Genomic DNA, 14,727 nt, shown 5'->3' with positions numbered 1-14,727 from the left:
GTAGACGGTGATTTTGCTAATAAAATCATCTTAAGCGACGAGGCACATTTCCATCGTAGTGGTTATGTGAACAAGCAATTTGGGGCAAAGACGATCCTCAGATCATTCAACATCGACCACTGTACACCCAAATCCACATCACTGACAGTGTGGTGTGGATTTTACGCCGGTGCACAGTGGTCGGAATTCCGAAAAAGCTGGACAATTTCAAAGTCATTGATTTGCGTTAATACTTCAGAATATTCTAGAGAAGGAGTCACTGCGTAGTTCTTTAAAGTGACAGAGAGCTGGCCCATGTGTATAGACCACAGCAACTATCGGAAGTATGCTGCGACACATTTCACTTGCCATTGACCCTCGAAAGGCGGTGAATTGAAAATACGTGCACATTTTTACTAGAGTACGAATCGTTGTGTGCAATAGAGAGGGTGTTCCTGGAGTTAAGTAGAATACATTTGCTCATTTAGAACCCCATTTTTCGAAAGTTGCATGTTTTTATTGTTTTAACAAAAACGTCTTGCAATTTCCATCGATTTCAAATCACATCAATCGTAAATTATCGAAATAGTTGTGATCCCAAGAGATCCTGCACTATTAAAAGTTGGAAAATGTGGACATGAGTGTCAATTTCATTTATCAAAAGAGAAAACCACCGGATTTTTCTTAATTGGGGTTCTGAGTCATTTTTTGTGCCTCCGTGTACGACCGATTTACTATTGTAAGAGGCTTGGTTATACAATAGCTAGCGTTTTAGTGTCTCTTCGCGTTCCAAACGAGCGTTTCTAATTCAAATTGTTTTTTTATGAACCTTTTTAATGTGCCATTTATCATATTTTTACAAGCTTTTATTTAACTTGCCTTGTTAGTATGGGTCACATTTTGCAACTGAATTTTAAAACAGTTTCCCCGACCGATTGAGCTGAAATTTTGAATAAACGTTTAGTTTGGATGACAATGCATGGTTAGCTAAGTGACGTCATTCTAAATCCAATATGGCGGACTCCCAAAGATGGCGGACCAGTTATTTTTTATGCACCCCCATGATATGGGTATCATGGGTTTTCGATTTTTGAAAGGAAAATTCCGAGAGAATTTAGAAACGCAAATCATCATTTTAGATCAACCTTTTTTAAAAAGATGCAAGATAGATGAACATGAGAAAAGCTTTCAACCGAATCTATGGTGATAATGTTTTCATGCTCTGACGGTTATGTGACAGGTGATGACGATGCGAATGACTCATGTGTCAGAATCAGCTAAATAATTAGAATAAGCTCAAAAACCTCAAACTCCGTCCTTACATACGTTTTACGCGACCTCAATACCAGAGGCACTCGAAATTTCAATTAGATTCAATAAATTAACGTGATATATCGGCCATTTTGTATCAGCCATCTTGAATTTGAGATTTTTGACTGGAAATTCGGTTTTAGCGACCTGAAATACATAAAGTCCCCACTTTTGGTGATGATGATGAATGAATGATGATGATGAATACCTTTTTGGACTTTTGTCCAGCTTTTTCGGATTTCCGACCACTGTGCGGTGGGGTGATTGGTCCGTTCTTTTTTGAAAATGAGGCAGTAGCTGTCAATGGAAAACAATATCGAGAGATGCTATCGAACTTTTTGTGGCCTCATTTGGATGGTATGGATTTGGATATGTGGTTCCAGCAGAATGGTGCCACCTGCCATACGGCACGTGAAACTATCCACTCATTACGGCAGAAATTTAATGGACGACTCATCTCACGTAACAGTGAAGTGACATCGCCACCAAAATTATGCGATCTTTTTTTTTTGTGGGGATTCGTATGGCCTAAAGTTTATTCTACTCAAATAAATACCATTCCTGAATTAAAGGCAGAAATTCGGAGAGTTATCAACGAAATTCAGCCGCAGATATGTGAGAGCGTGATGCAGAATTTTTTTGGAAGAAGTCCAAGGCCAAATGAGTCGCGGGGGAAGTATGTGCGATATCCTCTTTCATATTTAATGGCATTGTCTACCCTTTAAAAACATGAAAAAACTTTGCCAACCTTTTAATTAATAAAATCTTTTTTCTCATATGAAATCCTGCGTTTCTTTTGGAACACCCTTTATTTTATACAAAAATTTTTTTATATTTTTTACTTTTAAATAGTAGTAATATATGTACATTAAAACAACTGTTTAAAACATTACATAAAACTTAATGCCCACAACAATCAGTAATCAATAATGTAGAACTTAAGGACATATAAGCGAATGGAAGAGAGAAGTTTGCTCCTAAAATATATTTCTGAATGTTGACCTAAAAAATTTTCTGTGTTTTGTGACACATAATCGCAAAATATGTATGTCGTATGAAAACGATAATATCTAGTTCGCTGAAAAAAATTATTTTTTGCGATATTTACAGCAAAAACATAGGTTTGATCGTTTGATGAGTTACATTTTCTGAAATTCTGCATTTTTCATTTAAAATGCATTGCATAATACTTGGATGAATAATGAATATTTCTAAATTTCAGTATCTATATACAGGGTGTGCCACTAAGGTCGGCGAGGTATCATATTAGGGAAAGTATAGACCCTAGAGCTTTGGGAAAAATATTTTAATTAGTAAATCGGCCAAGAGAAATCTCTGGAAATAGTTTTCAAGTTCGTAGCTCGGTCGCTAAGGGGTGCAATCTACATACCAAAACTAGAGTTGAATTTTTCTCACAAATATTAAATAGTACAAATGTCAAAGCCGGATTCATTGCGCATAACTTTTGTTATTGTCATTTTATTCTATGTCTCGTCAGAAAGAGTGGGGGAAGCCTTTAATGTCTGATCAGAACAATGCATTTTTTTAAGGACGGGCTCATCAAAAGTCCATAGTGTTATACCTCGTTGGAAAGGTCTTTTCATGCTTTATCTAGTGATTAATGCGTAATATCATTTACTTCGATATGGAAACTAATAGATGGCTTTATTTCAAAAGAATGTCGTTTTATGGATTTTTCTAAAAAATTTTAAATGCAATGCTATAGTTTTCTTTGCATAAATGAATTCAGCACAAAAAGTTGATGAATATAGCATAAGTTTGAAATTTCTAACGAAAGTGTTGTTTAAATGGTATAGCCTATTTAGTTATTTATTGTTGCTATTTATTCTAGTTTACGTTACGTTTTCCTAAAAAAGTAAAATAGCAGGATAAAAATGTTTATAGGTTAGTTTGAAGAGCATAAAAATAGCTACATTATTAAGTTATTCGCAAATTAGTGAGCAAATAATGAATAATGATAATGAATTGAGGAACACGACGCTAACGAAAAGAAAACAAAATGTGTTTATAAAAGAACATACCTAAATCCAAGCAAATGAGTGAGTCAATAACAATCTTGAAAATAATATTAACAAAAACAATAACAAACAGATATTGATATTATGTACCAAAAGAACAATTAAATTTTAACGTAAGTTAGGTAGGTTCTGTTATAAACACATTTTGTTTTTGGTAATTAAATGTCTTTTCATTAGCGTCGTGTTCCTCAATTTATTATCATTATTTATTTTTTGCCCACTAATTTGCTAATAATTTGATAACAAAAAAAAGATATCGAACCCTTTTTGTCGTCAAAATGTAGCTCTTCAAACTAAACTATAAAAAATGTTATCCTGCTATTTCACTTTTTTAAGAAAACGCGAAACAACCTAAACTTGGATAAATAGCGCCATAAATAACTAAATAGGCTATACCATTTAAACAATACTTTCGTTAGAAATTTCAAACTTATGCTATATTCATCAATTTTTTGTACTGAATTCATTTCTGTAAAGAAAACTATAGCATTGCATTTAAAATTTTTGAGAAATATCCATAAAACGGCATTTTTTTGAAACGCCATCTATAGGTTTCCATATTGAGCTAAATGACATTATGCATTCACCACGATATAAAACATGAAAATACCTTGCCAACAAGGTATAACACTATGGGCTTTTGATGAGACAATCCTTAAAAAAATGCATTTTTCTGACATTAAGGGCTTCCCCCACCCTTACTGTCGAGAGAACAAAATGTCAATAACAAAAGTTATGCGCAATGAATCCGACCATCCATATTTATACCAGAATAAGAAACGTTTCTGAGAAAAATGCAGCTCTTTTTGGTATGTAGATTGCACCTCTAAGTGGCCGTAACTCGGCCACTTAGAACCTGAAAACTATTTTCAGCGATTTCTCTTGGTCGATTTATTAGATAAGAATTTTTTCCCGAAGCTCTAGGACCTATACTTTCCCTAATATTGTACCTCGCCGACCTTAGTAGGACACCCTGTATTAAGATGTAGGTATGTGTTGTCAAATGAGTTATTTACTAATATCTAAAATCTGCTTCTTAACTTTTCAATCAAGCTATGCATCACTTCACGACCAGTATGTTCGTTGACTTACTACTTATCAAAGTTACATCTGGAGGGACATAATCCCCACAACTTTTCACTCATGGAGAATATCTTAGAAAGCAGATATTTAATCCGATGCTACGACTAACCGTAGCCATGTCATTAAACTTGAGGTATTAAACCTGATTCCAAATGACATAGTTTAGGAGCTTTACAAATTATAGCACCGTCCAAATTAATACTTCATTAGTCTCTATGCACCTTAGCGAGGAAGACTGATTAATTCAGTAGATGTTTATGTTATCGTTAAGTCGAGTCATAAAACAAGATTTTCCTTGGCGGATTGATGTACCGGGAGACCATGGATGCGTGCATTTGTGTAACATTTTTTTGTAGTACAACTGGTTGTAAATGTATAAGTGTTTTGATAAATTTGATTCCACATTCGAAAATTCCACTGTTTACACTTTCCACACTAACTCTCAAGTGTAATTAGACATTTCATGCATGGACGTATTTGTCACCTTACACATTGTTTTAAGTGTGCACACGATGCGATATTTCAAGCAAAGAACGTGTTATACGCGGACTTGAAAATTCGCACATAGTCAAGCTGTCTTACCTGCTCTTTCTGCTCTTTACTTTTCCTTTCGTGTATTTGTACTGGGTCCAAAATATTATATGAATTTGTATACTAAAGCTGCTCGTACACTTGTACACTTTTGTGGTGCAATGTATTGATGGCGTAACAATAAAATTGTTGTCCAGACACTATTAAAAATATTTTTTAGTATTTTAAAATTACTCTATAAATAAATGGCGCTACTGAAAATTGGCCTCAATACTTTTTAAAATTGTAAACCTATTCACACACAGTGTGCCATTTTTTGTTGCCAACTCATGCTGCCAACATTTTGTTTTCATACTTCATTTAATTTTAGATTTCTACTTTTTATTTCATTAATTAATAACACAGACCGACATAATTTCAAAAAAGGAAAAACCCAGAAAGCGGACAATACGTCCCGAAGATTTTTGATGCGCTTAATCGGAATCTGGCCTCAGAATTGACCCTTGCTATATTCGAGGTTATATAGCATTGCGTATAATTTTTTTCTAAAAATCAATTACACTACTGAAAAGTAGAATCTTTACCCTTCAAAACCCGTCGATTTTCGATATTCATTTTTCGCCAAGATATCTTTAATTGAAAATTACTACTTAGCACTCTTGAGGGTTAGTACCCGAGGTTAACCTGTCACGAGGGTAGCTCTGACTTAGTACAGGGTTCTTTGAGTGTAAATCTAGAAGTTAATTTGTCGTAGAGATACAGGGAATGATAATATGGGGTTACGGGGTGCTTTGGGTGACTTTGACTTGTCGTGGGTTTTAGAAGATGCTGGTTTCGACGCACTTTCGAAATTTCAGCGCTTGCCGGTTATAGTGTACAACGTTTTATAACCTTAGTATAGCCGAAATTCGTGCACCCTTGACCTTTTAGGTTAGGAAATCTGAAAAACGTGAGGTCATCGGAAAATATTGAGGTTTGTTTCGAATTCACCGACCCAAAAATTATCAATTAAGGATATCTTGGCGAAAAATTAATATTTTTTCAAATCGGAAGAAGGTCTTTGAAGGGTAAAGATTCTACTTTTCAGTGGCGCAATTTTTAGAAAAAAAATATTCGTGATGTCATATAACCTTGGATATAGCCAAAAACCGTGTTTTTTACACATTTAGGTTAGAATATCTCGAAAACCTAGGGTGATGGGTCAATTCTGAGGCCATATTCGGAATCAGCGCATCAAAAACCTTCAGGGACGTATTGTCTGCTTTCTGGGTTTTTTTCCTTGCTGGTCCCAAATGTTATAGTATAGTGAATAAATATTTATAGTGAATAGTATATGGAAATATAAAATCAAGATAACAAAAATGGATTCAAATGATGATATAAAATTCAACATGCTTCCTATTTTTTAAATTACGATGGTTTATCGGGTTGTTATTCCGTGAAATATGTGCCTAGTGCAAATGGAAAACTTCGATGGAAAACTTTCCTCCTTAAATGTTTTTTTTTTCTATTTTTATACTTTAAGAGATGCCATTATACTATTACGTATTATCAAAATTACGAACTATCCTATCTATATCCTATACCTATACCTATCAAAAGAGAGAATGGTTTGAATCCGCTCTTAAAATACCCTAGGCATGAACGATGGGCAGTTTAATTTGCTAAAGCAACATCCAAAGAAGTTGTATAAATTGTTATTGAATGAGCACAGCTGCAATAGTGTGTGAGTATGTATCACCCCTGAAATATACTGCTAGGCTGATCGTGATGAATGTATATTCAATATTCTGGTAAATTAACACATGTTGTATGGATAAATGCTTCGTATTTGTTGTGGCAAGCATTCGTTATGTTTAGCCAAACACCGGCGGTTAATCAGCACACATTAAATTATCCAAATGGTTTATCTTGCTTTGTTTATAAATAATCATATGAAACGTGTACGCAGATTCTAAGAAAATATGATCATCCATTATCATCCACTATTGAATTTTCGTCGAACTTACGAATTCCACGCAGTTGTGAAGTGCGCAGACTCCTTAAGAAAATATTTATTCACTATTGAACTTTCGTAGTAGAACTATTGAATTCCACGTAGTTGTTAAGTGGAAATAAAGTGCATAAACAATTTAAGTCTAGCTTTTTTGCAAAAAAGGAATTCTATACGACTGTGGAGCGACGGCGGCGGCATTTAGATTTTTTGATAAAAATTGTAAATTATTTTTATTCTGCTATTCCTAGAACAGAATTCATCGGTGCTAGCAGTACCTGGACGGCATACTGTAGCGAATAAAATTAATGAAATAATTCACCAATTTTGTTAGTTACAACAAATGACGTCATTATATCTTCGTCAAATTAAAAATGATTGAAGATACCGATTCCAAAATTGGTAAAACCTGGTTCCCTTATCATAGCTAACATTTGAACAAAGTAGTGGTGACGAAATAAGAAAGGATATAAGGTGTTCCAACTCTGAAAAAATGACCTTGACCTATCACTTGATCCATATCCAGTGAAAGCTTTCGTCCCTCTTGAGTTTTGTTTTTCGTAAACAGTCCGTTATCAAATGCCTACAAACATTGATACCATTGATAAAAGTTATTAATTATTTTGTTGTACTTAATATTTTCAATTGTTCGAAAGTGACTGGTCAAAAAAATATGTTTGACAACCAATTTTTGCGGGATTGTAGAGCTTTTAGGAACAACTTTGCGTACATATTTGTCTAAATCCATTTTCATTTACAATTTGTACTTGATTTCTTTTAATGTATCTTTCACTTCTGTTTTCAACTGTTCTACTCTGTACAATCCGTACGATATTCGTTGAGACAGAATTCCAAGATTCCTACATCACTTTCTTGGAATTAACCGCATTCGACACCCAGTGTCAGAAACACATTGGCAGCGTGACGTTCACCGTGGTAGCTTGTAGTGCATACTGTTTTTTGCAGTTACGAAGGCGTGTTTCTTCGTAAATGTATCGCCCTGTGCATTTTCAGTGTAATTTCTTATTAAAATAAAACAATGGAGGTGAAAAATAAAAGAAAGTTATTGAGATACAGAGCGTCAAAACAAATTTTTTGTTTGGTATCTTTATTATATTATGTTCAATAACATGGCAATTTAAAGAAATTCGGGAAACTGGGAGTATTGATGATGAGAAACTCAAATATTTATTTAATTTTTAATGTTAGAGGGCGCAACATACTGTGTTATACCTGGATTTATATAACCATAACTTTTCTGTGTTGCACTGTATGTCATTTTTGACTAAACATACCTATTCTCTATTCAATTTTACGTACAAAATGTACCTATTTGTCGCTGAAAGCAGCCGTTTTTGAAAAACTAGTGAAAAAGTGTGTCTTTTATTGATTGTATTGCGACGTGACAAACTTATATCATTTACAAAACTAAGTCTAAACTACCTCTACAAATAAGTTAATAACATCATAATTGCTAAAACTAATTTTTTTTTGGACGCTTTGTATCTAAAGAACTAAGCCGTTGAGGACCCATATGATGACCCATTTTAATCTTAAAGTTAGTCAAAGATTCACTCTTTAAAGTTTGTACAAGTACTTAATAAACACCCTGTATGTTTTAGTATGCTGAAAATAACGCGGAAAGTTTCAAGACACAGTAGGGGTAAATTGTTACAGTAGTTTGATAATAGAACTTTATGAGCTTATTATTTTCTTGAAATTCTATCTCAACAAATAAGTATTGTACGAACTGCAGTTATTACCATGAAAAAATACTACGCATTATTATTATTTTTATCCATTCATTTGTAAGTTTCAATGCATTTGCTAAAAATTAATTCCATTCTTCATGGATACAGTTGTCCTATTTTCGACGAGTTCCGCAGTCCCTATAAACAGAACGAGCAAATATTATTTATTTGGTTATAATTCTGTTTCACAATTACTACTTTAGAATGCAATATCGACATTTGCATGCCGAATTTTAATAAAATCACATTAACAGTGTCCGATAATCATACCCAATCCAATTTATTTCCTAATGATGTTACTATAATCCGAATCAATTATTGAATTTACCATTAAACGGCAGGTTATAAATTAAATTGAACGGATTGTGTTTCAAATATTACACTCTATCGTGACATTTTACATGCGCAATTGATACTATCGCCCCATCAAACCAGATGTACAAAGGCATTAATCAGAAAACATGATGGCTTCAGCTGACGTATCGAAACAGACTCCCCAATTCAGATATGATAATCAAATTTTAGAACGCAAATATAATATTTCAAGTTTCAAAATTAAAAAGATAAAAAACTCATACGTACATATGTATTCAAGACTAATTTAAGTTAAGTTCCTAGAAGCGTCACAAAATAATTTTAGGAAAGGCAAATCTGTAGATACAGCATCTTGTCACTTATTGGAATATGTCTGTGGATGCCTAGATAATGGGAACTGTCAAAAGCATTTGACACGAATAATAAAAATGTATTAAAACAAAAATAAGAATACATGGGTATCCGAGATAATACTTTATATTGGATGATTTCTTACATGAGTAACAGATTAATGAGGTAGGCTAGTCATTATAGCTTTTTTTCGGGAAAAAAATACTATTAGAAGTTTCTCTGCGGAATATTGTTCAGAAACGTGTTATAAACAAAATATCAAAAAATCAACTCGAGACTAGTTGGGAAACTTTGTTAAAACAATGGTCAAAATTATGGAAAAGTAGTTTTTCGACTGGCGTAAAAAAACTGTTATTCATAGAGAAAAAAAGGTTTATACAAAAAAGGTAGGTATTAAATAAATCTGTAAAATAAGACAAGTCCGATTAAATTCCGATAATTTGTTTATGCGCAAGAGCTCAAAAATGGTCGAAATTGTCCGCTTTTTTCAATTGCTAATAATTAATGCAATTTTCATCGCAGACACTTGTAATTCAGGATTTTTGAAGCTTTTTGCACCCTTAATAAGTGGTAAAAATTTCAGCCCAAAAACTTCATTAGCTTGGCGTTGGCGGAATTTGTTATCTAAGAAGATGCTATTTTCAATTCATTTTTCCCAAGCTCACAGGCGTTGTAGGGTTTCGATCATTAGTTGTTTTTGTACCTAAATAGTTGTATTGACATATGCATTTACTGATAATTTAATTTTTCAAATTTAATTTGTTTAAAAATGACTGAAAAAATGTTAATATTTATTAAATTGTTAAGCGCGCATGCTCCGCCTCGCTCTCCCCACTCGTTCGCTAGACCAAGTAATAGAACGCATCGCCGCTATCTTCTTTTTCGCAATTAAATAGTTGAATTCACCTTAATGTTAATGTAGGACATGAAAATATAGCTCTTAATGTATACTCTCTCCAAATTTCGGCTCTTAATATTAATAATTAAGGTCACTGCGATTAAATAAATAAAAAAAATTATCTCAGCTTCTAATCAACTTACAACAACGATTTTTTTTTTAAATTCGAAGAAAACTAAAGTAAAGAGGTTACTATTTTATTTTATAATAATTACCTATCTTAACAATTTAATAAATATTAACATTTTTTCAGTCATTTTTAAACAAATTAAATTTGAAAAATTAAATTCTCAGTAAATGCATATGTCAATACAACTATTTAGGTACAAAAACAACTAATGATCGAAACCCTACAACGCCTGTGAGCTTGGGAAAAATGAATTGAAAATAGCATCTTCTTAGATAACAAATTCCGCCAACGCCAAACTAATGAAGCTTTCGGGCTGAAATTTTTATCACTTATTAAGGGTGTAAAAAGCCTCAAAAATCCTGAATTACAAGTGTCTGCGATGAAAATTGCACTAATTATTAGCAATTGAAAAAAACAGCCATTTTCGACCATTTTTGAGCTCTTGCGCATGAACAAATTATCCGAATTTAATCGGACTTGTCTCATTTTAAAGGTTTATTTAATACCTACCTTTTTTGTATAAACCTCTTTTCGCTATGAATAATAGTTTTTTTACGCTAGTTAAAAACCACTTTTCCATAACTTTGACCATTGTTTAAATAAAGTTTCCCAACTAGTCTCGAGTTGATTTTTTGATATTTTATTTATAACACATTTCCGAACAATATTCCGCAGAAAAACTTCTAATAGTATTTTTTTCCCGAAACAGGCTGCTCCATGTCTATAATGACTGGACTAAGGGTTAAATTAGGAGAATCGGTATCAGAACTACATCTGTTAAATCTAGGACTTCCACAGGGGTCATTGCTAAGTCCTTTATTATTTCTGCTTTATGTTAATGATCTACTTGATTATATTACGAGCGGCCATGTAACTATGTTTGCATTTAATATTACAGGGTGTCCCAAAAATAACATAGGATTTAAATTGTGCACCATTTTCATTTCGAAGAATTGACAGTATTGTACAGGGCCACATGTTGTAGTAAACACATTGCGGTTAGACGGATGAGTTATTCGACAGATGAGCGAATGAAGATTGTGAAGAACTGACCAATCACCCCACCAGCATAAAATTCACACCACTGTCACTCTTGGGGTATACAGTGCTCGTTGTTTCAATGACCCGAGGATTGTCTTTGCTTCAAATTCGTGTTTTGCTTGTTCACACTTATTGATTCTCCAACCTTCAATAAACGAATGTTGGGCGCATTAAATGGTCGTCTGGTTTCAATTTCTGAGTTAGCTGAGTCTCGTATGGATGCAGATACAGGTTTATTTGTTAAAATCCGCTGCATAGTGTTTTTTGAAATGTTTACTTCCAGTAACCGGTGGCGCACTGAGGTTACGGAAATTTCTGCCACATTATCACTCACCGTGGCAATATTTCTCGCTAAAAAGCTAGTACGAGACCGGTCTGCGAACCTGTTCAAATTTGGTAACTAATCTCTTCACAATTGTTTTATTCGGGGCGTTGCATTTCTTCTACCGAAAAATTCACATAATTTGCGCACAGTTTCAGCTGCACATTATCTGTACTTGTAATGAATTTTCACAATCTTCACTCGCTCATCCATCGTATAGCGCATCATTTTGTTTCAGAACAACGTGTTTACTACAGGATGTGACCGTGCACAATGCTGCTAACTCTTCGGAACGAAAATGGCGCACAATTCAAATCCTGCGTTACTTTTCGGATACCCTTTACAATCACTGTTTCTGCCAGTACCCCCGAGAAGCTTTGGAAGAAGATTTTGAATGTAATTAAGGAATCCAGTGCCTGATGAGGTAGTAACAAATTTATGCTAAATAAATATTAAACCTTTGATAATAAATTTCGACATATTATAAAGACTACTTCATTATTCATGACAAATTTACACTCTCAACAACTGTCAAGCTTCTAGGTACATACTTTGATTCTATTCTGGTTTATGATGTTCACATTGACTACGAGTGTAAGCAAGTTAATAAGGCATATTTCGCATTATTGTAACTAAACAGATTTCTTGATGAAAATTTTAAGTTGAACGCATAGTAAACTTTATTTATCAGGAAAAAAACTCCTCACGTTGCTGTACATAAATCTATTATATTTGCTATGAAAAATTAATTTTTTTAGGACTTGATCCTGCTACTAATCATTAGTCAAAAGTATGGAAACCTCCAAATATCTCAGCGGGAAAGCATTTTTGGGATATGAGGACAAAAGTCTCAGCATTTTTCAAGGCGCAGCCGATGGTAACCTTGACCTTAAGGTCATATCAAGATCAAGTCGGTTTCTTTAAATGGCGACCCTCCTTTGCGACCCCAGAAATGGAAAGAGTAGAAAATTCTGCATCCGAATATGATATTAACCGTGACCTCAAGGTCAAGGGCAAATGTTTATTTTTACTGTAATTTTTTATTTTTAACTACGGAATCAGAGGGAGTGACAGTCTTAGAGTGGATACCTTGAGGTCACAAAAAAATTGTGAGTGCCTTCTATTCCATCGTGGAAAATAACAGCCGGAATAATCATTTAACCTCTACCTGACCTTGAACATTGACCTTAAGGTCACGTTTAACATTATAATAATATGTAGAATTCTTCGCTCTCTTGTTTTTAGCGTCGAAATAAGGATTCGCTAATAAAAAACCGATATGACCTTGACATGTTTCAACCTTAGCTCAAGGTCAAGGTCACTAAGGAGTACCAGCAAGTATCTACTCGAGACTGTCACTACCTCTACTTTCCCGCTGAGATATTTGGGGTTTCCCTACTTTTGACTAAGCCTGTATAACTCCATGCATGGACATTTATTATTAAGCATACCTAAAGATCATAACGAAGATTTTAACGCTCTGCGTATTACAACGACATTGCCGCCGGGCAATATAAAAAATTGCTAGTAAATTTAAAAATAAAGTAAAAGAATTTTTATTGGATATATTTTAAATTAGAAAATAATATTAGGTGATTAAAACAGGATTGTAGATAATAGGTACACACATACATTTAGTATTTTTGTGTTAGAAATTTAAGTTATCCAATTAGTTTAGTCCCTTATTAATGTAAATATGTTAACTCTCTCTCGTTGTATATGTGTATTTACAAAATTACATATCAATGTATCCAAGAGGGTGAAAAATAAAATGAATTAATAAAAGAGATAAATAAGTCAATAACGATCGTCTCCAAACTTGAAAGCAACGACTATTGAAACACTTTTTGCTTTACTTTATATTAAGTTAATTCAAATAATAACTATCGAAAATCGCCCTGTTTTCGTAATAAATTTTGACTTTTAACATATTTTTTCTTCGATTGTACCTCTTCAATTACCTGTATCGGCGACACTGCTTTTCAGAAAGAAACCGTTTGCACATTATTCTTAACGCAGAGTTGATGTTTACTCGTGTACAAATTTTGACATTTTTATCTTTAGCCGATTTAAAGATAATTAAGGAAAACCGTTTGGAAAGTAACAACTTCAACACACTGTATCTCGAAAACAGGGCTTCTAAGAAAAAAACTTTACATGAACTACCCCTATTATTTTTCCATGAGGAACTTGCACACAAGTTTTTTTTAAAACATGAATGGGACACCCAGTATATGATAATATTTTTACCTAATCAACCACTGTCCTCTTTATCAGAATATTCTCTTTTTTAAATATATTTTATTACTATCTCTCACATTTTTACTTTTAAACTAATTCAAATAAAAAATATATACGGAAATATTAATAACAATTACATAAGAGAAAATTTGAAACGTATGAACACCACAACGATAAACCATTATTGATTACATACGCATATAGCTTTACGCCTATCTTCAAGAAATGAACTAGAAAATAAATAAATATATCACATGAATAAAACAAAACCTAACTATGACTTTATTGTATTCTAGGTGAATTTTTGGGTGACATAGCCATACCCTTGAGCGAACAGTCGCCGAATCCAAAAGCAAAGAAATCGGCGCTCCAAGAGGAGGTAGAAAAATATAAGCAGGAAGTCCTCGAAGGATTGCAGATAGAAGAAGAGGGTCTGACGGATTACATTCGTAAGAAAACTAAGCAACCCGTCCCTATATCGAATTACAACGATCCGTTTGATAGTTTATCGGTAGATCCGACGCACAAAAATGGACAAATTTTAAAACCGACTTACTCGGGATCGAGCACAAAATATATAAAGACTGAAATTAAAAACGAGAGTCACAGTCCTGAAGAACATTCAACTAGTAATTATACGGATAATGTTGATGTTGGTAAAAAACCTGGTCAACACAAAAATGGGGAAAATCCGCACAAGAGGAAGAAGAGGCATCAGAATAAACGTCGAAGGCGGTAAGAC

General features: G+C 33.6%; 1 protein-coding gene across 1 annotated transcript in view; it reads left to right on the top strand.

The window, feature by feature from the left end:
• The window catches only part of LOC108911413 (tolloid-like protein 2), a 97,154-nt gene that overhangs the window by 47,410 nt on the left and 35,017 nt on the right, over positions 1-14,727 (top strand). Inside the window, exon 2 of the mRNA XM_018716346.2 lies at positions 14,282-14,720. Within this exon, the coding sequence (XP_018571862.1) occupies positions 14,282-14,720 (439 nt within the window). The remainder of the gene's footprint in view (positions 1-14,281; positions 14,721-14,727) is intronic.

Source organism: Anoplophora glabripennis, unplaced genomic scaffold (assembly GCF_000390285.2).
Source record: "Anoplophora glabripennis isolate ALB-LARVAE unplaced genomic scaffold, Agla_2.0 scaffold536, whole genome shotgun sequence".
Taxonomy (NCBI): Eukaryota; Metazoa; Arthropoda; class Insecta; order Coleoptera; family Cerambycidae; genus Anoplophora; species Anoplophora glabripennis.
The sequence above is the reverse complement of the archived record's forward strand: the minus strand, read 5'-3'. Positions and strand labels throughout refer to the sequence as shown.